Below are 27,800 nucleotides of genomic sequence, written 5' to 3'. Positions count from 1 at the left end.
TGCTAGATTTTAGCAAGGAAAATGTTCAGGTGAGAAGAACGCTAGGAAATGAATTTTTGTCAGAATTCCAACATCCCACTTCCATCCAAAGAAATAAGAAGGTGAGAATGACATTTTGAAGAGCTCTCACATCACTTAAGTTGCAGCCTTGCAAACAGAAGTCACCTAGGTATTGACAGCTATGGTGTTCATGCTCTAACCATGTCATCAATCCCATGATTAGAAACAAGCAATGGATCCAAAAAGTAAAGAGACAAACAAACCAGCTTTCATCACAATAAGCCCTAAAAGCAGTAAGATTATTGAAAAAGGAGCAAAAGATTAAGCTACCTAGCCCGATGTGTTATTTTATTAAGCCATAAGCGTTATCAACAGGAAGCAAACCACAATCATATTATTTGATAAGTAGCTAAACCATGCAAAGTGTAGTCTGCATACAAAGACATATTTATACTGCACCTTTAACATAGAAAGCATCCTGAAGCAATTCACAGGAGCATTATAAAGTAAAGAACGACACATAGGGAAATATTAGGTCAGATGACGAAAAGCGTCATTAAATCAATGGTGCAACAGACCACATTATGGACCGAAAATGAAAAACAAAGCAAAGAAAAAATTCAGCTTGTAAAGCAAGTGAGCTAACCAACCCATATGCAATAATGTTAATTTGGGGACAGTACACCCAGAAAAAGTAGTCCCACATGCATTCAGGGCAACTCTGGTCGGACACAGTCTAGTAAAACAAAAGCCTGCAGTTGGTCATGTTACAGTTTGACACAGATTTGATTATGGGAATAAAACTTGACAAAGTGAGGCTGCATCAATTTCTCTGTTGCAAATGTGTTGCTGGTCAAAGCACAGCAGGCCAGGCAGCATCTCAGGAATAGAGAATTCGACGTTTCGAGCATAAGCCCTTCATCAGGAATAAGAGAGAGAGAGCCAAGCAGGCTAAGATAAAAGGTAGGGAGGAGGGACTAGGGGGAGGGGCGATGGAGGTGGGATAGGTGGAAGGAGGTCAAGGTGAGGGTGATAGGGCGGAGTGGGGTGGGGGCGGAGAGGTCAGGAAGAGGATTGCAGGTTAGGAGGGCGGTGCTGAGTTGAGGGATATGTGGAGCCTGTCTCTTCGTAGGATATGTGGAACAGTCCATCTTCCGCAACTACACTGGCACCACCCCCCACCTTTTCCTCCACTACATCGATGACTGTATCGGCGCTGCCTCGTGCTCCCACGAGGAGGTTGAACAGTTCATCAACTTTACTAACACCTTCCATCCCGACCTGAAATTCACCTGGACTGTCTCAGACTCCTCCCTCCCCTTCCTAGACCTTTCCATTTCTATCTCGGGCGACCGACTCAACACAGACATCTATTATAAACCGACTGACTCCCACAGCTACCTGGACGACACCTCCTCCCACCCTGCCCCCTGTAAAAATGCCATCCCATATTCCCAATTCCTTCGTCTCCGCCGCATCTGCTCCCAGGAGGACCAATTCCAACACCGCACAGCCCAGATGGCCTCCTTCTTCAAGGACCGCAGATTCCCCCCAGACGTGATCGACGATGCCCTCCACCGCATCTCCTCCACTTCCCGCTCCTCCGCCCTTGAGCCCCGCTCCTCCAACCGCCACCAAGACAGAACCCCACTGGTTCTCACCTACCACTCCACCAACCTGCGCATACAACGTATCATCCGCTGCCATTTCCGCCACCTCCAAACGGACCCCACCACCAGGGATATATTTCCCTCCCCTCCCCTATCAGCGTTCCGCAAGGACCACTCCCTTCGTGACTCCCTCGTCAGATCCACACCCCCCACCAACCCAACCTCCCCCCCCGGCACCTTCCCCTGCAACCGCAGGAAATGTAAAACTTGCGCCCACACCTCCACACTCACTTCCCTCCAAGGCCCCAAGGGATCCTTCCATATCCGCCACAAGTTCACCTGTACCTCCACACACATCATCTATTGCATCCGCTGCACCCGATGTGGCCTCCTCTATATTGGTGAGACAGGCCGCTTACTTGCAGAACGCTTCAGAGAACACCTCCGGGCCGCCCGAACCAACCAACCCAATCACCCCATGGCTCAACACTTTAACTCTCCCTCCCACTCCACCGAGGACATGCAGGTCCTTGGACTCCTCCACCGGCAGAACACAACTACACGACGGCTGGAGGAGGAGCGCCTCATCTTCCGCCTGGGAACCCTCCAACCACAAGGTATGAATTCAGATTTCTCCAGCTTCCTCATTTCCCCTCCCCCGACCTTGTCTCAGTCGGTTCCCTCAACTCAGCACCGCCCTCCTAACCTGCAATCCTCTTCCTGACCTCTCCGCCCCCACCCCACTCCGGCCTATCACCCTCACCTTGACCTCCTTCCACCTATCCCACCTCCATCGCCCCTCCCCCTAGTCCCTCCTCCCTACCTTTTATCTTAGCCTGCTTGGCTCGCTCTCTCTTATTCCTGATGAAGGGCTTATGCTCGAAACGTCGAATTCTCTATTCCTGAGATGCTGCCTGGCCTGCTGTGCTTTGACCAGCAACACATTTGCAGCTGTGATCTCCAGCATCTGCAGACCTCATTTTTTACTCAATTTCTCTGTTCCCTTGTTTTGAAAACTTGACTTCCAACTCTGCCATAAAAAGAGGGAAAAACTGCTGAGAGGAAGAATACTAAAGCACACCAGGAAAAGGTCCAGCCAAATAACCAGTGATGATCACCACACGCAAACAATGAGAAAGGATTATCAAAGAAAGAAAAGGAATGTAAAGCCAACCCAGCCAGTTGAAATTTATATGCTTTTTAAAAAAAAAACTGGTGATGCAGAACTGTGTTCCTCTATTTTCCCCCACCACTTACTATTGGTGCGTTATGTCGGCTTGTGTCTGGATGCATTGTGTGCATGCAATGAACTTTAAAATGGGTATAGTTTAAGAACAGAAATTTGAAATCCTGTTCTACTACTGCTCTGGTTAGGGATAAGATTGTTACAATAAATAGTTTTCTTTGTTACACTGAAGAAACCTCACAAGGTTTGCTTTTATCCTGAGTAGCAATGAGTCAGAGGCAAACTGGGATACATAGTAGTTTCATTAAATCTTAACATTTCCTACTCCAGGAATTGTGGGTCTTTATTTTCAGCTATAGTCCAGTGAATCAAGACAATAGGTTTTATAAAAGTGCTTTAAAGGAGTAAAAGGGAAATGAGGTGGCGAGGCAGAGAGCTGCAGGGAAGGTATAAGAGGGCTTAGGTAATATTAGGTAAAATCAGCAAAAATGGACAGACTACAATTAAGAATGCATAAAAGCTCAAATGACAGGAGTGCAGATTTATCAGAGCTGTGGAGGCACAGAGATTACAAAGACAGTAGGAGTAAGGCCATGGAGGAACATAAAAACAAAATCAGAATTTAAGAATCAACACGGTTATGCAAGTTTTGATCATGTGCATGTCAATATTTGCTTTCATACCTAATGGATAAAGTATTTCTACACCTGATCTTCTGTTGAATTCATTACTTTAAGGACTGGACTTATTACGCTCTTTTCTTTTCACATAATGATGAATTAACAAGAAATTGTACACTTCATCCATGACCTGAACAATGCTACTGAAGGACCTCACCATTATTGCAATGTAGTGTCGATAATGATATGGCAATGGACCATCCACTTGCATCAAGTAGTGTTGGGTTTTGAGAAAACTGTCAAGGTACCGTGGATGGAATCCCATCAACAAGGTGATGTTGTCCAGGTGACCCAAAGTAGCAAATGCTTCAATGAACAGAAGGCGTGTCTCTGCATCTTCTCTTCCTAATTGGATGATCTGTTTAAAAATAATAACTTTCACTTGTATCCACACTGACCACTGTATTCACATCAACACACAATAGAAATAAAGCTTTTCTGTTGCCTCTCATAGATTGCAGAGAAGAATAAGTGGATGCAGATTTAAATAGTTATGATATTCAGCTAATTGGTTATAGGGATTTTACAGTTTATTCTAACAAGCACTACTCCAGTGTATATTTGCATATAGCCCATGATGTATTTACCTTCATTGCTGCACTTTCCAAGTTAGAGTCAGAGTCATACAGCACATACATTAGAGTTTAAAGGTGAAGACTCAACTGCTAGAGAAACATACTTACTTCTTTTTCAGGGATAAATTCACTTGGTCCTTGACCCAAAGGCCTGGGGATTCTCACTCCCATTTCCTGGAAAGAGAGATAACAGTACATAGATTTATTGAGTTAATAAGAAACACAGCTTACTATGTCTAATTTAATTGCAAGGAGGAACAAAGCATCAATAATTTGTCCTACATTTATCCACTTAAGTGAGTAACAGAAAACAACTTAGTACAAAAGAGTATCAACAACACAGATTAGTGATATCAGTTTATTTTTGATAATACCACAATCTCACTGAAATAAAGACTGGATCAGCTGTGAGCTGAATGTTCTAAAGCAACTTGGCTCACTGCCTAGAACACATTGTTCAAGTAGCTTCCTAGTGCGAGATTAAAACCCACTGAAGCAACGTAATTTCACAGTAGCTTTTCTACAATTCACCACAATAAAGGACAGAGACGAATCTATACACAATACAAAGCTATACTGAAGTTTATATAAATGAGATTGCATGATTTCAAAAACATTTGCACTTCTTGACTGTGGCACTGCTCCAATATATTTACTGGCCTGGTGCCGAGAACATGCAGTTCTACAACCACTGCGTCAACAACTGAACTGCTTTGAGACGGCCTTGTTTTGTTCCTCCTGCTCCTTGTTTAATGATCAGTTGAGATACCTGGCATCCGTTAAATTATAACTACTTAGAAATAAGGCAAATGGCTCAACATCTGTCAACTGTAGCAAGTTATTTCAGCACAAAATATCAGTAAAATCTTAACGCACCTGTAACCAATACACCATAGCATAACGCTCAGAAAAATGGAGGCTAATAACTCAACAACAATAATTAAAACTTCATTCCAGAGTAAAAGTTTTCAATATTTACAGGGTAAAAGCTTGTCAAACTACTCCCTTTCACCACTGCAGTAACACAAAGATTTGCATAAATATACAAATAGAATAAGTTGCAGCACAAGAGCCGCCATTTGGCCCATCATGCCAATTCTCTGTGAGCAATTCAGCCAGTCTGACAACCATGTTTTTTCCAGACTTAGAAATTCCTCTCTATAGTACATGTCCAATTTCCTGTTGAAAGCCAGGATTGAAACTACCTCCACTATACAGTCAGACAGTTGCATATCCTAACCACTAGCTGAATAAAAACAAGTCAAACAGTGTGGCGCTGGAAAATCACAGCAGGTCAGGCAGCATCAGAGGAGCAGCAGAGTTGCTCAAAACAAAACCTATCATGTCGTCTTTGGTTCTTTGACCAGTCACCTTAAATCTGTGTATGTAGGTTCTCAACCCCTAAACCAGTTTCTTCCTATCTACTCTGTCTAGATCCATCATGTTTTTGAGCACCTCTATCAAATCTCCTTCTTTCCTAAGGAGAATGACACAGATTCTTAAATCAACCCATGTAAATGAAGCCCCTCAATTTTAAGCCTAACAACTTAAAATTTAGTAAGAAACAAACATCACATCAATTCATGGGTTAAATTCATCTACATTAAATAACATGAAACAATTTAGTTGGGACCTGACATAGAGAGAGAAAAAAAGATTTGGTTCAAAAAATAAGCCACCATGACCAGCAACTGACAGTGTGTGAGACTGGCTGAGCAATCTACTTGTATTTAGGAATGCAAGAAACACCAAATAATCTATGGTTTATCCCATCTTCCAAAAACAAGTGATCAGTTAGACTAGCAGATTCAATAGTGACTGTCAAAAAGGAACTGTTTGAAAAGGATAGGTTTGCAAGGCTGGGGAAGCATCATCATTCTTTGAAATATTTTGAAAGAGCTGATGCAGACACAATGGACTTCATTCCACAGAATCTCAGATTTGTTACGGCACAGGAAAAGGCCATTTGGCCCATCATGTCTGTACTGTTTTCTATTACCTAATAGCAATCTCCTGCTTTTCCCCCCTTATCCCTGCCATTTCTAACCAAATAATCATCCAAATCCCATGCAAATGCCTCAATTGTTATATCATTCTACGATAATACAATTAGAAATAGATGATAACATAAATTGTAAATAGTCTTGGCATATTTTAAATTAATATAACATGGAACTTGAATCATAGAATCGCTACAGTGTAGAAACAGGCCATCTGGCCCAACAAGATCACACCGACCCTCTGAAGAGTAACCCACCCAGACCCATTACCCTATGTTATTACTCTACATGTCTCCATGACTAATGCCTACACATCCCTGAAAACTATGGGCAATTGAGCATGGCCAATTCACCTAACCTTTGGATCTTTGGACTGTAGGAGGAAATCCAAACAGACACAGGAAGAATATGCAAACTCCACACAGACAGTTGCCCAAGGCTGGAATTGAACCCGGGTCCCGAGCCACCCTGAACTTGGAACAGAGTAAGCCACTCAGTAAGTCTGTTCCACCATTTGGCTGATCATGTTGTGGCCTCAAATTTACTTTCTTGTCTAATCCTCACCCCTTTGACTTTTGGAAATCAAGCATTTAAATCTCTCTGGGAAGAGAACAACAAGAATAACCACCCTCAGGGGAACAAAAAAAACTCTTACCTCCATCCCTTATTATTAAACTTTGTGCACTAGTTCTAGTCTCTCCCACAAGGGGAAACATCCTCCCTGTCAAGGTCCTTCAAAATATATATTTCAAAGATTAGATTTCATTCAACTAAATTCCAACAGTTATAGGTCCATCCTGTCCCAGCCTATTTAGTCTCTGCTCAACCCCAGTAATGTCCTTGTAAATCTTTCTTGAAACCTTTCAAGTTTAACAGCATCTTTCCTATCATAGAGAATTGAATATATTATTCCAAAAGTGATTTAACCAATATCCTGTACGGCTGCAACATTACATCCCAACCCTTATACTCAATGCACTGTCCAATAAAGGAAAGCAAACCAAATGTGTTCTTCACTACCGTGTCTTCTTGTGACTTCACTTTTAAGGATGTAAGAACATCCATCCCAAAGGTTCTTTGTTCAGCAACTCTCCCCAAAATACAACCATTAAGTGCCTAAGGCCTACCCTGATTTGCCTTACCAAAATGGAACACCTCAAATTTATCCAAGTTAAACTGCCATTCCTCAGCCCGTCTTTTAAAAAAATGTGTTCATTTGTGGCACGTAGGCATCGCTGGCTGGCCAGCATTTATTACCCATCCCTAGCTGCCCTTGAGAAAGTGGTTGTGAGCTCCCTTCTTGAGCTGCTGCATTCCACCTGCTATGGGCTGACCCATAATGCCATAAGGGAAAGAATTCCAGGGTTTTGACCCAGCAAAGTGAAGGAACAGCAATATATTTCCAAGTCAGAATGGTGCGTGGCTTGGAGGGGAACCTGAAGTTGCTGGTGTTCCCATATCCTGAGGATCTTTGGTGAATTTTTGCAGTGTCTTTTGTATATAATATACTGTGCTGCTGAGCATCTGTGCAGGAGAGAGGGTATACTTGTGGATGTAGTGCCAATCAAATGGGCTGCTGTGGCCTGGATGCTGTCAAGCTTCCTGAGTGTTGGTGAGGCTGCACTCGTCCAGTGAAGTGAGGAGTATTCCATCACACTGCTGACTTATGCCTTGTAGATGGTGGGTAGGCTTTGAAAAGTGAGAAGGTGAGTTAATCGCCTCAGTATTCCTAGCTTCTGACCTGTTCTTGTAGCCGCTTGCAGCTATGATAGGATTAAAATCCTGTTGTACTCTGAGCTAATCCTCTTCACTGTCCACTATACTTCCAAGTATGGTGTCACCTGCAAACGTACTAACCATTCCTTCTATATTACCACCTAAATCATTTATATGGATGACAAAAATGCAGGGGTCCCAGCACTGAACCTTCCAGCACACTGCTGGTCACAGGCACCAGTCCAAAAAACAACCCTCCACATCCACCCTCTGTCACCTACCTTCAAACCAATTTTGTATCCAAATGGTTAGCTCTCCCTGGATTCCATATGATCTAGCCTTGCTAACCAGTCTACCATGTGGAACCTTGCTGACTGCCTTGTCAAGGTCAGTATAAAAAACTTCCATTTATCTACCTTCATCAATTTGAGAAAGTGGTAAAAGGTACCGCACAAAATAAGAGCTGGAGCACCACCATTGTCTCCTTGCGTGACTGCTTGCATTTTCTGGATGCCCTTTGTGAAACAGCTACATTTAAATAGTTTCCTTCATCTCTCCTCTGGGCTTTAATTTGATCTCCTTTGGAAAGGAATTTGTGATAATATTGATCCATGTACTTATTGTGTAAAGGTGTGTTATTTAGGAGAAAGGTGGAATAACTGGACGGTGATATACTAGTATATCCATTTAACTCAAGTCTACCAAGTTTTTAAATTCTGATTGGAAATAGTCAAGACAAAACTTCTTTTTAAATTTGGCAAGTGCACAAAGGAATCACAGGTCAGTAATTGGAACTAAGATATGTATCAGTCCAAACAGGGCTGAATGGGCTCTATTTCCATGTGCTGCAAGGTCACATTCTCCAACTAACTTCAAAATGGCCTTTGTTTATATTACATCTACTGTGGTTCAGGCATTTATTACTTCCAGAACTGAATTAAGAAATTTAATTTCTTTTTTCAGATACAAAAGTGTAATTGCATATCGGAACTTCCCAATAGCTTTCTTCATTATCTAAAGGCTTTGTTTTTCGGTTACAGCAATGTCAGTATGCCAGTAAACTATTCCATGAAACGATCATTGATTTTTCCTTAAAAGGCAATTAAATTAGATTAGATTCCCTACAGTATGGAAAAAACCCTTCGGCCCAACAAGTCCACACCAATCCTCCGAAGAGTAACCCATCTACACCCATCCCTCTACCCTGTATTTAGCCCTGGCTAATGCACCTAACACTGGGCATTTAGCATGGCCAATTCACCTAACCTGCACATCTTTGACTGTGGAAGGAAACTAGAGTACCCGGAGGAAACCCACACAGACACAGGGAGAATGTGCAAACTCCACACAGACAGTCGCCCGAGGCTGAAATTGAACCCAGGTCCCTGGTGCTGTGAGGCAGCAGTGCTAACCACTGAGCCGCCCCAATGAAAGATTGGGTAACAAATCACCCATATCCCACGAGCAAAGAGAAGTCATTTTGGTAAAATTAAGACATTTTAAATTATAATAATTTTCACAAATGCACGGAATATTTAACAGAGGAGACAGTAAGTGGAAAGGAGGATTAAAAATTCAGTGTACATCTTTGAATTACACAGCCTATTCCTAATTTTTTGACAATGCATTAGTCAAATTCACTCAACTGCTTGGGGTTTGCTGAAGTGATGCTTAAGCAGGTAGCAAGGACTCTGGTGGTGGTGTGATAGCATCCCTATCTCTAATCCAAGAGTCCTGACTCAAGTCTCACCTCCTCCAGAGGTGTGCAATAACATCTCTGAACAGGTGGACTAGAAAATATCATAAGCGAATAGCAGGGAGAAAACTGCATAAGTTTTAGCAAAGTTTTGTCAGGTGTGTAGAACATTAGTTCAATTTTAACTTTAGGATAGCCTCGAAAACATTGTAACAATAAAACTATTTATATATGTGTAATTAAATGTTAAGCAGTCTACAAAGTCTGATACTTCATTATAAAAGTATTTATTTCTTATTTGAAACAGGAGACTGACCTCAGTGTAATAAAGGAAAACTTTTAGATGAAGCAATCTAGAGGGAAGCTTCCTTATAGAAGTTAATTATTGTACCTGAAAAACACTTGATTAATTTTCTTAGTGCAATTATGAAGCATATTTTATGAAATATGTAGATAAACTCGTGTATCCTCGGTCTTTCTTTGGAAAAAAAAATAGAAGAGCATGATAGATGCAATAAAGATATTGGAGACCTCGTAGCTACCCGAATGCTATGGATACTAAAGCAGGTCAGAAATTGGATATTCTACAACATATGTCTCTCTTTCAGTTCCCCAAACCCTCTTCATCCCTTCCAAGGCACATATCACACGTGTTTTATAGAACGCTCACAACTGCCTGAATGGAGAAGTAACAAAGAGGATTGATGAAGGCAGAGTGGTGGATATAATTTATATGGACTTCAGTATGGAGTTCGACAAGTTTCCCCGTGGCAGACAGGTTAGCAAGGTTAGATCTCATGGAATGCAGGGAGAACTCACCATTTGGATACAAAACTGGATCGATGATAGAAGACAGACGGTGGTGGAGGAGGATTGTTTTTTTCAGACTGGAGGCCTGTGACCAGTGGAGTGCCACAAGATTGGCGCTGGGTCTTCACTTATAAAAATGATTTGGATGTGAGCATAAGAGGTATAGTTAGTAAGTTTACAGATGACACCAAAATTGGAGGTGTAGTGGACAGCGAAGAAGGTTAACTCAGATTACAATGGGATCTTGATCAGATGGGCCAATGGATTGTAGAGTGGCAGATGGAATTTAATTTAGATAAACGTGAGGTGCTACATTTTGGGAAAGCAAATCTTAGCAGGACTTATACACTTAATGGTAAAGGTCTTAGGGAGTGTTGCTGAACAAAGAGACTTTGAAGTGCAGGTTCATAGCTCCTTGAAAGTAGAGTCGCTGATCAATAGGATAGTGAAGGCGGCGTTTGGCAAGAGTATAGAAGTTGGGAGGTTATGTTGTGGCTGTACAGGTCATTGGTTAGGCTACTGTTGGAATATTGCGTGCAATTCTGCTCTCCTTCCAATCCGAAGAATGTTGTGAAATTTGAAAGGGTTCAGAAAAGATTTACAAGGATGTTACCAGCGTTGGAGGATTTGAGGTATAGGGAGAAGCTCAGTAAGCTAGGGCTGTTTTCCCTGGAGCGTTGGAGGCTGAGGGGGTGACCTTATAGAGGTTTATAAAATGATGGGGGTGCATGGATAGGACAAATAGACAAAGTCTCTTCCCTTGGGTGGAGGAGTCCAGAACTAGAGGGCATAGGTTTAGGGTGAGATGGGAAAGATATAAAAGGGACCTAAGGGCACACAGAGGGTGGTGCGTGCATGGAATGAGCTGCCAGAGGAAGTGGTGGAGGCTGGTACAATTGCAACATTGCAAAGGCATCTGGATGGTACATGAATAGGAAGGGTTTGGAGGGATATGGGCCAAGTGCTGGCAAATGGGACTAGGTTAGGATACCTGGCTGGCATGGACGAGTTGGACTGAAGGGAGGTTCCATGCTGTACATCTCTGTGACACTATGATTGCAGCTCCAAAACGAATCAAGAAGCTTAACACCATCCAGGGCAAAACTGTCTGTTTGAACAACAGTCCATCTACCACTTTAACTATTCATATTGTACAGCAAAAGTGACACACAGCTTCAGCTTTGGTATTCACTACACAATCTGAGAGTGACTTGTGGCCCACGTGCTTCTTTTGGTATTTTTTCAAACTTTATGATGGATCAACAGTATTATGAAAGATGACTGCTCAAGTCAGGAAATAACAAAACTGGATTACAACTTCATGTGCTATTGAGATCATAAGCGATGCCCTGAGAGACAGGTATGTGGTGGCATACAACCCTGGGATCAGTTTCACATCATCCTGACACACACAGGCACAATTTTGCTCTCTTGTCATGATTTGGAGGACATAACTGAGGTTCTAGCATTGACTCCACCAAAGTGTGCAAAATAATTGTGGAATAGACATTACTTCTCTGTCTCCCCACCCTATCTCCTCAACTCCATGTAACTCTCCCGTCCGATATAGCACAATTTTAGCCCAAAGAACAATGAAGGAGGTGCAACAAACGCTGAGCTTTCATACAAAGACCATAAAGACTTTGCGCTTAAAAATAAGTCCGTCCTTGTTAATTACTCTAACCTATCAAAAATATTGTCAACATAACTACAGGATGTGCCTTTTACAAATAGGTTTAGGGTGAGAGGGGAAAGATATAAAAGTGAGCTAAGGGCACACAGAGGGTGGTGCGTGTATGGAATGAGCTGCCAGAGGAAGTGGTGGAGGCTGGTACAATTGCAACATTGCAAAGGCATCTGGATGGTTACATGAATAGGAAGGGTTTGGAGGGATATGGGCCAAGTGCTGGCAAATGGGAGTAGGTTAGGTTAGGATACCTGGCTGGCATGGACGAGCCATTTCTGACAATTGAACGATCATGGCATTAACAGATTATACTGTGCATTAAATGGTACAATGCTTTCAGGCTGTAAAAGTGTATCCTCTAACCATACAGGTAGTACTACTAATGATCCATTTGCATTGAACAAATAAACTTTCCCTTTTCAAAGACTTTGAGGTGGGCTTTATGATACCATATAAAGCAGGAATAATACCTTAAGATATAGTAGCAGAATTAGACCATTCAGCCCATCAAATCTGCTCCACTATTCAACTATCGCTGATTTGTTTCTCAATCCCATTCTCCTGTCTTGTTCCTCTAACCCTTGATCCCCTTACCAATCACAATGTTATCTTTGTCTTAAACGTACTCAATAACTTGGCCTTCACAGTCTCTACAGCAATGAATTTCAGATTTGCTACCTTCTGCTACAGAAGTTCCTCATCTCAGTTCTTCAAAGAGGCTGCGCCATCAGGTTCTAGTCTTCTCTTATGAAGAGAAACATCATCTCCATATCTACTCTATTCAGGCCTCAGTATTCTACATATTTCAACAAGATCATCCCTCATCTTTCTATACTACATCAAGTACAGGCCCCAAATCCTCAACTGTTTCTCATATGACAAGCCCTTCATCCTTGGGATTGTTCCTGTAAACCTCCGCTGGACCTCCTCCAAAACCAGCACATCTTTCCTTAGATACATGTCCCAAAACTACTCACAAATTCCAAACAGTCTGACATAAGGCAGTACCTCACTGCTCTTGTATTCTAGACCTTTTAAATGCTAACTTCGATTTGCCTTTCTAATTATTAAGTGAACTGACATGCTAGCCTTAAGAATGAGGAGTGCCAAGTGCCTTCGTGGTTCAGATTTCTGAAGTCTTACCCCTTTCACAAAATAGTTTTTGCATCTATTCTTCCAACCTTAGACTTTCCCACACTGTATTCCATCTGCCACTTTTTTGCACATTCTCTTTGTTTGTTCAAGTCCTTCTGCAGTCTTCTGCTTCCTCAACACTACTTGGCCCTCCATCTATCTTTGTGTAATCACCAAACTTAGCAACAATGCCCTCAGTTCCTTCACCCAGATTGTCCATTTCTGGTTTTTACAAAGCTTCCCAATCATCTGACTTCTCATATTCTATTGTTTTGCTTTTATACTGTCCCTTACTTCCCTTGACAGCCACGATTGCCTCACCCTCCCCTTAGTATGTTGCTTCTTGAAATAAGTTTCTGCTGTGCCTCCCAATTTATCCCCCGAACCTCTTGCCATTGCTGTGCCACTGTCTTCCCTGCTAGGCTACCTTGTCACCTATCTCTGGCCAGCTCTTCTCTCATGTCTTTGTACTTACCTTCACTTAATTGTCATCATGTTCCATCGGATTCCAATTTCTCCCCTTTCAAACTGCATAGGCCAGAATTTGAAGTGTATCAGCCATATTTAGTTAACAGCCACAAAAGTAGATACAGATTAGGCACAAGCCTCCTGCATTTGCAAGACTTAATTCAGCAGTGTAATAGAATACTCCCACATTCAACACCACCTTTATAGAAGCTCATCATGATTCCAAACCAAAAAAAAACTGCTTTGATCTAGATCATCATAATCACAACCAGAGTCAAATTTCACTTCCTTCACCACAACTTTGGAGATCCAGGAGATCCAAGCACAATCTGCTCCAGAGGCATGCAATATCATCCCTGAACTGGTTGATTAGAAGATATCTAAACTACAAGATGCAGTGCAGCAATATCATGGAGTTAATTTCCCGAGACAGTTTCAACCCAACACCATTGTGGGAGCATCATCACAAAGGTTACAGAGATCAAATAGAAGGCCCACCAATACCTTCAAGGGAACCAGGAAAGGATAATAAATATGACTTTTCAAGGATTATTGACAAACAAGGTACAAAAATGTTTTTCATATGATCCAGATCAACAAATGCATTCCACTTGGACTATTTCCAGCCTTTCTTCCAAACCAATTAATTATTGTGCTAAACCAACAGGGAATTAAAAGGTGCTTTGATAATGTACTCAAATAAACTTATACTTGAGCATGGATGATTCAAATAAGTCCCCAGTTCTCCTTCCTACTGTGTCCACTTGTTGCTGATGACAAACAAAAAAGGTCTTTATTGTAATTTCATTCTCAGGACTTGCAAAAAGAGATTACAGGAAACCTAAACAGTTATCCTATCAACTGCACAATGCTGCTGTAAAAATTCTATTTAATCCCTATGACCACTAATATGCTAACAAACATCAGGAAGAATTAATTCTTCTAACATTGTATAACATAAGTAGCATCCAAATAACTGCATGTATCAAATCTCCTGACAGTTGGAGTGGAAACCAGAAAAGTTTGCAGAATCTGGATGAGTAGTGTATAAGTGCGCAACGTTACCAAACAGGATGGAGTTATATTTTCAGCTCGGCTGAATTAAAAACTTTTGGCTCACCTATTAAGTGAGAAACAAAGAACTACGGATGCTGGAAATCGCTGGAGAAACTTACCAGGTCTCTACTTCACCTGTTGAAAGAAAGCAGAGTCAACATTTCATGTCCACTGACCCTTTCTCAGAACCAAGAATTGACACCTGAAGAGTCATGCGTCTCAAAATGTTGACTCTGCTTTCTCTCGACAGGTATTATTAAGCTGGTGATTGGTGAGTGAGACACCAAAAGTTGGTGAGACCAGCAAACCCAAGAATCATTTGCAGATCTGACTGTACCAAATGTGGAAGAGGAATGATTTTAACAAGTCCCCTGGAACTAACAGTGACTGTGAAAGCACAGTGAAGCCATTGGAAGACATGGCTGTACTCGAATAGCTTTGAGCAGAACCATTCCCAAGGACCTAGAATCAAATACCATAAAGAAAAATATAGTTAAGATGTTATCAGAGGACAGGGATGAAGTCAGTAATGGACAATAAAAAGCATTAATTTTTTGGACTTTGGTCAGTATTAGTTCTGATTAATAGCCGAGGAAGAGAAAGAGGGAAACTGCAGAGAACAAGATAGACGAAGGTTGAGTTAAGTGTTGTGCATGAGCCAGAAAATATTCTAGATTTTGAAGCAGGTACATCCAACATAACCTCATGATTGAAACTTGTTTAATTGCACTGTGTAGGAAGGTAGGGCTCAGCAGCAAGGTTTCCACCTCTGGAACCTGCAAGAATAACTTGTTTTGGACCTGCAACGGGCCATCAGATTTGTCAAGTTCATTTCACTGCTGTCTCATAAGCCAGGGCTATCTGCATTATTACAAGTTATCAGAAACAGGTGTGTTATTTGCAGGTTGTTATTGACATAATTTAACTTTCAATAGTAAGCTTGTCAAAGTAATATCGAAGCTGCAAATGTGTTGCTGGTCAAAGCACAGCAGGCCAGGCAGCATCTCAGGAATAGAGAATTCGACGTTTCGAGCATAAGTAATATCGAATATTAATATATTGATACAGATCAAAAAATAACTAACAGGTTAGTTATATGTGACTAAGTTAGTATGCACTGTCAGGTATAAAAGGTTTTGAACCACAGAAAAACATCCAGTATGATGCTAATTGACACAGAAGTATCCATGAAAGAGTTAACAAAACTACTTATGCGAGGTGTTTGAAATTTAACAACTATAGATATTTGTATTACAAGTGAATAGGTCAGTAACAAGCAGACATGACTCGGTCACATTCGGGCTAAACTTTTCTAACGCTTTCCTGTTTAACTTCCTAACCTCCTTCTCCAAACTTCTGCTACCTATTCTATTCCATGCCAACTCCCAACCATCTATCACAACTCTAGTCACTAACCTACACCTACCCTCTAGCACCCCTCCAATATAAACTCATCTATTCTCATTCGTTTCCTCTCTCTCTCTCCCCATTCAACCACAAGCAACCAAACTTTAGGCCACCTAAGCCGTGGATTTAATAGCTCAGTTTAGGATTCGCCTGCAGTGTTACTAACTACCTTGATCAGATACTCTGTTCTGGTTTTCAGGTTTTGTCGCTCCTTTGGCTTTGCAAGGGTCAGAATCACACATCGTATTTTTCTACTGGGTCAGCAAGAAGCATAGCCTTTCCCGATCCTTAAATAACTCGACGTTGTCCTACGATAAAGGCGGCATTTTGTTCAGCCCAATACTACTTAGATACTAGCCCAAGAATAACATATGTACAGCAGTACCCTTCGTTTAATATAATCCTAAAAGCAGTCTGTGAAAAATACATTTTTAAGGAAGAACGTTAGAAACCATAGGTGCACTTTTGCAACTCATCCCATTAGACTTCCGACTACATACAATACCTTTTGACAATTACTGCAGAGTAGATATTCCCTCGCCGACCTGTCTCGAGGCTTCGTTGTGTTTGCTACACTTGCGAGTCTCATTTTGAGTTTACTCAGTATCTCTAATAAAGCCAAAGTACAATCTTTCTATCCGTTTATCTCGTTAGTAGCTCCAGGACTGCGATCGCAGCGTACAGTGTATGCTGAAATATTTGATCGCACAAACAACCTCTAAGCCAATCACCTGATGCAGACGCCGATTGGTGGCTGGAAAATAAATGTCAGACAGACTCCGTCATTATGGACCATTCAGAAACTGCATGCAGCAAGACGGAAATCGATCAGAAGAGGTGTTGCCCGAAGCTGCAATACGCTCGGGGCTGAACGGCGGTGGCAATTTAGAACTGGATGAAAAATAAGTCTGGCCTTTTGACAAAAACTTTAAGATCAACAACGTACGGGGGCGCTCGTCCTCTCCCCACCCCGCATAAAAGTTGGGGTCACCGTTTTGTTTCGCCTGCTACCACGCAAGTGTAAATCAGAGAGATTGCGTTTGTATAGCGGCCAGCAGTTTGCTTTTGGTTGTTGTGAACCGAACTGATATTATTGAAACCAGATCCTGGCTTGATAGAGGATAGATCATTTAACTTTTTTAAAAACAAAATTGGTCTTTCTAATGCTACAGATTTGGTTTCAACAAAAGAAGCTAATTACACAAAAGAAATGTACTGAAAAACATGGAATCAACCAAACAATTTATACGTAACAGTAAAAATACAAGCCCATTAAATTCACCAGCATCCTAACGTAGCACTCAATTTGATTTTTCAGTTCCCAGTTAGGAGAATCTGATAACCTCTTTCTTGATTTGTATAACAGAGTTTAAACTTTCTCGGTTTTACATAAACCTTCAGAGTTTTAACCAACCATATTTGGTCAGGACCTCAGAAACTAAACCAAAAGAGGATTGGCAGTCCAAGGTAGAGAGCATGACTGAGGTATTAAAGGAATACTTTGCGCCTGTCTTTAAAAGAGCAACATACTGCCCAGGCCACGGTGAGAAGGAAGAAACCTTGTCACTAGGAGGAACCAAAATGAATTAAAAGGACTTGAACAGATTTTTGGCAGTCAAAATTAACAAGGCACCAGGACTGGGTGAGATGCACCCAAGGATTTTGAATGAGGTGAGGGTAGAAACTGTCGTCACTGGACAGAATATTTCAGACTTCCCTGGACTTGGGAGGTGACAATAGACTGGAGAATTGCCAACATTATGGCTTTATTGAAAAACGGTTACAAGACTAATCCTGGCAATTATAGATCAGTTAGTTTAATTGCAGTAGTGGAGAATCGTTTGGAAACAATACTGATAGAATCAGTAGTCACATGGAAAAAGGTGGGTTCACTAGGAAAAGTCAACATGGAGTTCTAAAGGGGAAATCGTGTTAACTAACTTGGAGGTTTCTTAAAAAAAAGGTAACAGACAATGTTAATGAGGGCAACACTTAAAACATGATGTATATAGATTTCCTAAAGATATTTGATACAGTGCCTCACAACAGACATGAGGAAAGTTGTAGGTCGTGGTATGAAAGGGACAATGGCAACTTGGATACAAAATTGCTGAGTGATGGAAAACAGAGTAATGGTGAATGGACACTTTTTGGGCTGGAGGAAGGTTTGTAGTGCAGTACAATGTCCATACTTGGCAATAAATCTAAAAGTGTTGGGACTTTATGTACCACAGCAAACATTGATAACTTTTACAATTCATCACTCACGGAGGTATAAGTGCTTGATTTCACTTTTACAACTGTTTTGAAAAAAATGCAGTAAAACATATCTACATGCCCATAGGTACATGGCAAGTTACAAGGAAACGCTTCAAAACAGAAAATAACCCTCTATTGTAAAATTAGAATAAACAATTGAGTTCAAGTACAAAAGTGAGAATCTAAAATTTAATTAGCCAAAGGAATAGCTAAGTATAATGTCAAATAAATGTAGCAGCAAATTACTGCTGGTAAGCAAGCTAATATTGAGGCTAGATGACTTCCAAATTAGCGTGTTGAGAACAGCAACAAGCTTGTAAACTGGATAGCGGGAGTCATAATGCACAATGGGAAAATTCTAAACACATTAATAACTAGGAACTGTTCATAATCCATGCAAAGGCAGCATTTGGTATGCCTGCCTTTAATCGGTCAGTGCATTGAATACAGGAGTTGGGAGGTCATGTTGCTGCTGTACAGGACACTGGTTAGGCCACTTTTTGAATACTGTATGCAATTCTGGTCTATGCGCTTTGGGAAGGATGTTGTGAAACTTGAAATGGCTGAGAAAAGATTTACAAGGATGCTGCCAGGGTTGGAGGGTTTGAGCTATAATCTTACAGAGGTTTATAAAATCAGGAGGGGCATGGATGGGATGAATAGACAAGATATTTTCCCCATTTGGCGGTTGTCCAAAACTGGAGGGGATAGGTTTGAGGTGAAAAATTTGAAAGGGACATAAGGGGCAACTTTTTCATGCAGAGGGTGGTGTGTGTATGGAATGAACTACCAGAGGAAGTGGAAGAGGAAGAGACCAGTACAATTACATTTAAAAGACATTTGGATGGAAATATGAATAGGAAAGGTTCAGAGGAATATGGGCCAAATGCTAGCAATTAGGACTGGATTAATTTAGGATATCAGGTCGGCATGGACGAGATGAACTGGACAGTCTGTTCCCATGCTGTACAGCTCTATGACTCTAAGCAAGTCCAATAATCTGCAGTGCACAGAACACTGCTTGAAATTTATCTGTGGATAGCACCACATCAGCAGTCCGAAGATGTACCTGCATTGCTTATTTAGGGCTGAATATATTCAATCAGCAATGAGCATCAATACACACAAAACTATAAGATATAGGAGCAGAAGTAGGCCAATTGGCTCATCAAGTCCATTCTGCCATTCATTCAGTTCATAGGTTAGCTATATATACTCCTCAACTCCACTTTCCTGCCTTACCCCCAAATATTCCTCAATTCCTGTTCTGATTAAAAATTTCAGCATTGAATATACTTAATGACTCAGCCTCAACAGTAAAAAAAATCAGTATACTCAGGAAAAAAGTCTCATCTATCTTAATTGGGAAACCCCTTACTCAGATTCACCCTCTGGCCTAAGCTTGTCAAGCCTCCTCAAGAATTTTGATTATTTCAACAAAGTCACCCTCTCATTCTTTTGAACTCGAATGAGTACAAACCTGACCTACTTAATCTCACCTCATAAGTGCATCTGTCCATACCAGGAGCCAATCTAGTGAACTTTGCCTTGGATTGCCTCAAATTTCAGTATGTGTTTTCTTAGATAAGGGGATGACTGCTCAGTGTATTCTGGATGTGCAAGTTTTAGTTAGACTTCCTTATTTTTAGACTTCATTCCTTTTGAAATAAAGGCTAACATACATTCCTCATTAACAAATTAATTTTGATGTTAGGCTTCTGAGCTAAAACTACTAAAATTCTAAGATGCAACCCATCAGGTCCAGGTTACTTATTGACTTATAGCCCCATTAGTTTCCCTAGTACTTTTTCTCTCCCGATAGTTGATCACAATGGGCAATTGGGCAACATTGGTCTACTGAATCTTCATCTAATTTCCTTTAAGCAAAGGATAATCTTGTTTGGGTATAAAGACCAAAATGCAAACAGTACTTCAGATGTGGCTGCAACAATGCCCTTCATCTAATTTAGATTTAGATTATTTACAGTGTGGAAACAAGCCCTTTGGCCCAACAAGTCCCCACCGACCCGCCGAAGCGTAACCCACCCAGACCCCCACATTTACCCCTTCACCTAATACTACGGGCAATTTAGCATGGTCAATTCACCTAACCTGCACATCTTTGGAGTGTGGGAGGAAATTGGGGTACCCGGAGGAAACCCACGCTGACACTGGGAGAATGTGTAAACTCCACACAAGTCGCCTGAGGCAGTAATTGAACCCGGGTCTCTGGCAATGTGAGGCAGCAGTGCTAACCACTGTGCCACCGTGCTGCCCACAATCTAATGTTAATACTGGAAAAGGCTCACAGTGAAACCTGGCGTGAAAGACACATGCTTCATTTTTTTATTTTTGAAAAAAACAATGGAGATCAATTAGTGAACACATCTACAAGAGACATCTGTGTATACGATCACAAAAAAAATTATTAAACAGGAACAAAACATGAACTATATAGAAGTAACAGAGATGATTGATGAGGGCAGAGCGGTAGATGTGATCTATATGGACTTCAGTAAGACATTCGACAAGGTTCCCCATGGGAGACGAGTGAACAAGGTTAGATCTCATGGAATACAGGGAGAACTCGCCATTTGGATACAGAACTGGCTCAAAGGTAGAAGACAGAGGGTGGTGTTGGAGGGTTGTTTTTCAGACTGGAGGCCTGTGACCAGTGGAGTACCACAAGGATCGGTGCTGGGTTCACTACTTTTCATCATTTACATAAATAATTTGGATGTGAGCACAAGAGGTATAGTAAGCTTGCTGATGAAACTAAAATTGGACATGTAGTGGGCAGCGAAGAAGGTTACCTCAGATTACAACAGGATCTCGATCAGATGAAGTTTAATTTAGATAAATGTGAGGTGCTGTGTTTTGGGAAAGCAAATCTTAGCAGGACTTGTAGATTTAATGGTAAGGTCCTAGGGAGTGTTGCTGAACAAAGAGACCTTGGGGTCCAGGTTCATAGCTCCTTGAAAGTAGAGTCTCAGGTAGATAGGATAGCGAAGGCGGCATTTGGTATACTTTATTCGGACCAATAAAGGAAAGAGTACAGGAGTTCGGAGGTCATGTTGCGGCATTGGTTAGGCCACTGTTGGAATATTGTGTGCAATTTTGGTCTCATTCCTATCAGAAAGATATTGTGAAACTTGAAAAGGTTCAGAAAAGATTTACAAGGGTATTGCCAGGGTTGGAAGATTTGAGCTAGAGGGAGAGGTTGAGCAGGCTCGGGCTGTTTTCCCTGGAGCAGGTTACTGAACATGGCAGGACTGGTGGTCTTAAGCGTATCTGTTTTAAGAATAAGAATGACAGGTAAAGCAGATGAACTTAAAGCTTGGATTAAGACACATAACTATGATGTTGCAGCGATTGCCAAGAGGTGCAAGACTGATAGCTTAATATTTCGGATTTGGATGCTTCAAGCAACAGAGAGGGACGCAAAAAGGAAGCGGGGATTATGTTACATATAAGGGAGAATATCATATCTGTACTGAGGGCGGACATCTTGGAGGGGTCATCCAGCAAGACCATCTCATACAGCTCAGGAATAGGAAGGATGCAATCACTATGATAGGATTGCACATAGATTACTACAGGCCTCCTAACAGCCAGCAGGATTTTCCTTAATCCAGTTTGCCAAGGACATTTCATGGCTCCTTTTAGCCCAACTAATTCCTTGACTTCTCTGGTATCCTTTTATTCTTTGAGGACTTTTTCTGTCCTTAGTTTCCTGAATCTTGTAAATATCTCCTTTTTCTTTTTGACTAAGTTTCAATTTCTCTTGTTGTCCAAGGTTCCCAAAGCTTGCCATCCTTATTCTTCATTTTTACAGAAGTATGCTGGTCCTGAACTCTAATCAACTGGCGTTTAAAAGATTTCCATGTGCCAGTCGTGGGTTTACCCTCAAACAGTCATACCCAATCTGCATTCCCTAGTTCCGGCCTAATATTGGTCATTAGCCTTCCCCCAGTTTAGTACTTTCACCAAGAACTACCATTATCCTTATCCAGAAGTAACTTAAAACTTACGAATTATAGTCACTGCTACCGAAATGCTCCCACACTGGAACTTTGATCTCCTCCCCAATTCCAGGTCTACTGTGGCCCCTTTCCTAGTTTATGCATATTTGGGACAATTGGTGGTAAAATTTTCTAGACACGAAATTAGTCTCCTGTTACCCACTGTTTGATAGTTTCACAAACATGGGCTTGTTGCTTAGGGCCAAGTACACCTAGTATCACACTAACAAATTCATATTACGGGGTCCCCAGTTTACGAATCGTCACACCAATGAATGCTCAGGCTTACAAACATGATTCCATATAGGGGTGCGTTAATTTTAACGACCAGACATGCAAACATCTCCTCATATTTACGAAAGACTATATTATCCCACATTGTGCTCCAACTTAAATTTAAATCTACTTGTGAACAGGCTCAAGAACAGAACCTATTTGAAGTTGGGATTACTTGTACACATGTGTGTTTGATGGCAAAATCCTTTTCACATTGAATACCACTTGTGTTCCGATTGCACAACAGCAATATGGAAGAGTTGCATATCCTTTGGAGATATCTTACTTTACTCTTGTGTTTGTAGATTTGTATTTGCAGATATATTCTCAAAAATCACAATCTGCAGGCAGCCAATCCATGTGACATTTTATAAATTCCTACTTTGGAAACAGAACCAGTCTGACTCAAGATTGGAATGCAGACAGACTCTAACCTCATATCTTTCATGCATTATCTGAGCTGAGATGTCACTTTTTTTTATATAAAACCTTAAGTTATCTCAGGAATGTGACTTGAAAGAAGTTCTGGGATTTTCATATTAATCAATCGAAACCTACAATCCATTCAAAAAGATGAAAGACTTACAGCAATCTAGGTTTGTTCAAGATATTGTATCAGTTGCATGACACTATGATCTTGTGCTATAAATTCTGTGCCTTATGATCCTGCCCCACTAGTTACCTGACGAAAGAGCAATGCTCCGAAAACTAGTACTTCTCCAATAAACCTGTCGGACTATAACCTGGTGTTGTGTGAATTTTAACTTTGTACACCCCAATCCAATACCAGCACATCCTCACTTTATTCTGAGGTAGATTGGGAACTTTACAAGTCAAAGTGGTGGCCTTCCCTAAATTATTAATGCTGTTAGGTGGTCTAGAAACAATTGACCCCAATGTTTTCTGTCTCTTGTCATTTCTTAGCTCCATCGAAACTGGTTCTATGTCATTTTTTGAGCCAAGATCAACACACTCTACTGTCTTAATCCCATATTTTAAGTGTCAAGGTTACCTCTCCTCCTTATCCATTTACCTGTTTCTTCTGAAAGTGAGTTCATCTGAATATATAGTTCCCACCTTAGTTACTCTGCAGTTACTTATTTAAAATAGTTATTAGATCAAAATATTAATTTCCATCTGTGTTTCATTTAATTGGCTGGAAATGCTTCAAAGATTCAGTGTCTAATATCAACCATTTTCTAACTTTCCCTGATATCATAAACACTATTTCCTTATATGTTACTTTGTCCATTCCACTTATTTTTTAAAACTCAAAACACTACTATATTCTAGTGTCTTGATAGTTTGCTTGTTGCTGTTGAATTTATCCTTATCTAAATCCTCCTGCACCTTAACAGTATGAAGCCCTGTTGACTGCCTGAGTAATTTAATTTACAAGGTCTCAGGCTTACTTAAGTGAACCCTATCCCAGCTCTTCTCTTTTCCAATTAATACTATCATTTGTCTAAGACCACTCCTTCAACCTTTAAATCTGCTTATACCTATGTCAATTAATGAATGTGTTCAACAATCCAAATATTTGAGGTTTTCTCTCAACAGAATATTATTCCCATTTCCACATAGATTCTTAGTTTCTAAACGAGCCACAACAACTACATTCTACACCTCCACCTATTTTGGAAATATTACTGAGAAATTGGAACAAAATTCTCTCAACTATAAAAGTGAGAGGGGTAATCGTTTTGAAGCATACCAAATTCTTATAGAACTTGATAGGATAGGTGCAGGAAAATCTTTCTCGTAGCTGAGATGTCTAGAGCCAAGAATATAACCTTAGACCAAGAGGTAAGCCATTTTTGACTGAGAAAAGGAGAAATTTCTTCACTGAGAGGATAATGAATCTTTAAGATTTCTCTACCCCTGACTTGTTGGCATTCAGTCAGAGCATATTCGAGATAGACATTCAGACATTAAAGATATCTGGTGATATGGGGGTAGTACAGGAAAATCACAATAGAATAAGATCAACAATGATCCAGTTGAATGGCAGGACAGGTTTAAGGTACAGAATGTTGTTCCAATTTTTCATGTTACTCTTAATTCTCCAACTTCTTTCTTGGCTACAAAAGGATGTGTTACTGGTTTGAAAATGCAACCTTTGAATTTCTTGGTGCAAGGACTGTAATCATCTTATGGCTCACTTTCCCATTAAATATGCCATCAACAGCAAACTTGGATTCATTACTCTCAGCCCCTTCAAACAAGTAGAGGAATCTCAATTATCCAAATGATACGGTTGAGGAGTATTTTGTTCGAATAATCGAAATTCAGATAATCGAATGCTGGATAGCACAGTTCAGCCAAGCATCAGGACCTTGCGATCTTGCTGGATAATCCGAAATTTGGATAATCGAATGCTGGATAATAAAGGTTCCTCTGCAATTAATACAGACATAAAATAGCCAAAGCCCTGGACTGATCATTGCAACACCCGAATAATTACAATTTGCCAACCAAATAAAATTAACCATTTTATTGTTTTCTGTCCTTTAACTAATCTTTTATCCAGGCTAATTCTCACCCCAGACCCCATTAGTCTTCATGTTTCACAAAACTATATGTGACATTAATCAAATGTCCCTTCAAATTCAAATCCCTTGTTTCCTTTTATCAACTTAGACAGTTATTTCCTCAAAAAATTTCAATAGATTTGACAAACACAACTGCTTCATCATACATGATTTTCTCAGTCAATTTCCTCTAAAATAAATGTCAACCATTTTCTTGTCAAACCAACTGGCCTCTTGTTTTGCTTCTTCTCCCCATCCTTTTTTTAAAAAAACACTTAGTGTTACATTTCTCCCATTTCAATCCACTGGTTCCAACAGGAAGAATTCAGCAAGAATTCAAACTGTGCAGGGGGATAAACCTGATTGGAGTGATTTAAATACCAAACAAGTTCTGGGAAAGATAGATATGGATTTAGGAGACAACACACTTAGGAGTTTGAGAGAAGATAAAGGGGTCATGAGTTATTTTCCTGAGGAGTTATAGAAGATTTGATGGAATATAGAACAGTACCAGAGGTGAAGGAACTATTGGCAATTCTAACTAATACAAGAGTTGAGACAGGAAATTAGGTGGTCAGCAGTTCAATGGGAGCAGAAATGGTTATGATAAATTCAGAGAGAGCATAAAGGGAAATAGGAGAGAAAGGAGAAGGAGGAGTTCAAGACTTGGCCATAGAGACACCTTAGAGGAGGAGATTTGGTAAGGAGGGATGGAGTGGAGATAGTTGTTGAGATGCGTCCAATCTTAGTGACAAAGGACTTCATGGACTATTTGCACTTTCTTTTTAATGATTTTTAGGCATTGCTGAATATTAACTGTAATTGTGAGAAAGTGTATAAGGTATGAACAGGTAGGAAAAGAATAGAGTTTAGGGTTGTTTGACAAAAGGCACAGCTAACATGATTTGGATCAGATAAGAACTTGCAGTAAACAATAAGGTGCTGGAGGCAAGGGTAGTGGGTTGACAAGGTAAAAAAAGCATTCCTTATGTAAATCCATTTAACGAGATGAGAAAACATTCATTATGTAAAGTCAGTTAACAAGAAGAAAAGCATTCATTACGTGAAGCCAGTTAACAAGGTTAAGAACATTCATTGTATAATGCCAGATGACTTGATCTTTACTGTTGATGCTCACTGATTGTAGTAGTCAGCTAATCAATATGTTGCCTTATTTGGATGCTGCTCCCTATAAGTAACTATATATTTCCTTAAGAATCTGCTGTTCGAGAGAAGATCGAGAACTCATGTCTCTGTGCACATGGGCGATCATTCACTTTCCCTCCAGGGCCCGGAATAAAGCTGAAGGTGGTAAAGCCATACTGTGTTTCTGAGTGTTTGCTTTGACTGATATGGGACGACAATGGCGGTTTGTCCAAAGACAGGTCATCCACTCATTTCTCCATTCCTTGCAGTTCTGTGCTATCACTTTCAAATTAACACAAATGGGCAAGCTAGTTGTAAGGAATTGCCACTGTCAGCAACACCTTCCATCACTTTGCTGATAATGGAATAGACCAGTAGGAAGATTTTTGGCTTGATTGGATTTGTTTTTTTTGTAAATAGGACAAAAAAGAACTGTTCTCCACACTGTCAAGTCGATGCCACTGTTGTTGCTTCATTTCTGCAACTTGGTAAAGCCTAATTCTGTACCGTAAGTTTTCAGCACCATAGCAGGGATATTATCAGGACTCATTTGCTGAGTCCAGTATGCTCAGCCATTTCTTGTTCTCATACAGAATTTATTATTAACACAAGTACTGGTATCTGTGATGGGGGTAGAAACAGAATCTCAGGACAGACAGATGTATTATCCACTTACGACCTCTAGCTTAAGACAGTTGCAAATATTTGTCTTTTGCACTCACATGGCTCTGCCATCATTACGGATGGGAATATTTATGAACTTCCTTAATGCTCACTAATATGCATGACTGCATAATTTAATCCGATCCATCATTTATGAGATTGTTCATATCTGAACAGAGCATACCATTTCTGCTGAAAAACATCCTTTATGATGTAGATTCTCCAGTTTTGACTTTAGGGGATTGTGATCACAGTTACCTAATATAGGCAGTTAACGATTTGCATCAATTTTCTAATATCGTTTTGAGCGTGTTAAACAGCAGCAGTTTAGATACATCAGTTAATTGGATAAAGAAAGTATGTGACAGTGAAATGAGAATGCGTCACTGATCCTGAATCTGTCCTGTATAATGGAGGAGCAGGGGCGGTGATTTTGAAGTGCTGTCTTTGAATTTGTTCTTCCCTCGGTCTGATAGAGGTGTTTTCTCCCTAAGTGACTGTAGCTTGTTTTCCTGGATACTCTGACTTCTATGAACTCTCCCCACCTATACATTACTTTTTTTGGGAGCTAGCCACTTATGCTGTGTCAATCACATGTCTAAACTTGCTTAGCCAATGAGCACAACTCCTCGCCAGGAATACTATTGTCCCCTTACATGGTGGTGGAGGGTTGCTTTTTGGTCTGGAGGCCTGTCACCAGCAGTGTTTCACGGGGATCAGTTCTGGATCCTCTTTTCTTTGTCATTTATAAAAATAATTTGGATAAGGATATAGAAGGCATGGTTATTAAGTTTGCTGACGACACCAAAATTGGTGGTATAGTAGATGGTGAAGAAGGTTTTCTAAGATTACAAAGGGATCTTGATCAAATGGGTCAG

The 27,800-nt window shown here is 40.6% G+C and overlaps 1 protein-coding gene across 5 annotated transcripts in view; it reads right to left on the bottom strand.

Annotated features, from left to right (window-relative positions):
• sesn1 (sestrin 1) overlaps positions 1-27,800 on the bottom strand; it is a 123,162-nt gene that overhangs the window by 9,937 nt on the left and 85,425 nt on the right. For 4 of the 5 annotated variants that reach the window (XM_060849287.1, XM_060849296.1, XM_060849304.1 and 1 more), the window contains exons 2-3: positions 4,160-4,225; positions 3,634-3,834 (exon numbers count right to left, since the gene is read on the bottom strand). In XM_060849287.1, coding sequence (XP_060705270.1) covers positions 3,634-3,834; positions 4,160-4,225 — 267 coding nt within the window. Of the gene's footprint in view, positions 1-3,633; positions 3,835-4,159; positions 4,226-16,530; positions 16,779-27,800 lie in introns of those variants that run through there. The other variant, XM_060849322.1, reaches the window with a different exon arrangement.

This window comes from Hemiscyllium ocellatum, chromosome 3 (genome assembly GCF_020745735.1).
Source record: "Hemiscyllium ocellatum isolate sHemOce1 chromosome 3, sHemOce1.pat.X.cur, whole genome shotgun sequence".
Lineage (NCBI taxonomy): Eukaryota > Metazoa > Chordata > Chondrichthyes > Orectolobiformes > Hemiscylliidae > Hemiscyllium > Hemiscyllium ocellatum.
This window is presented reverse-complemented; position numbering and strand designations above follow the sequence as displayed.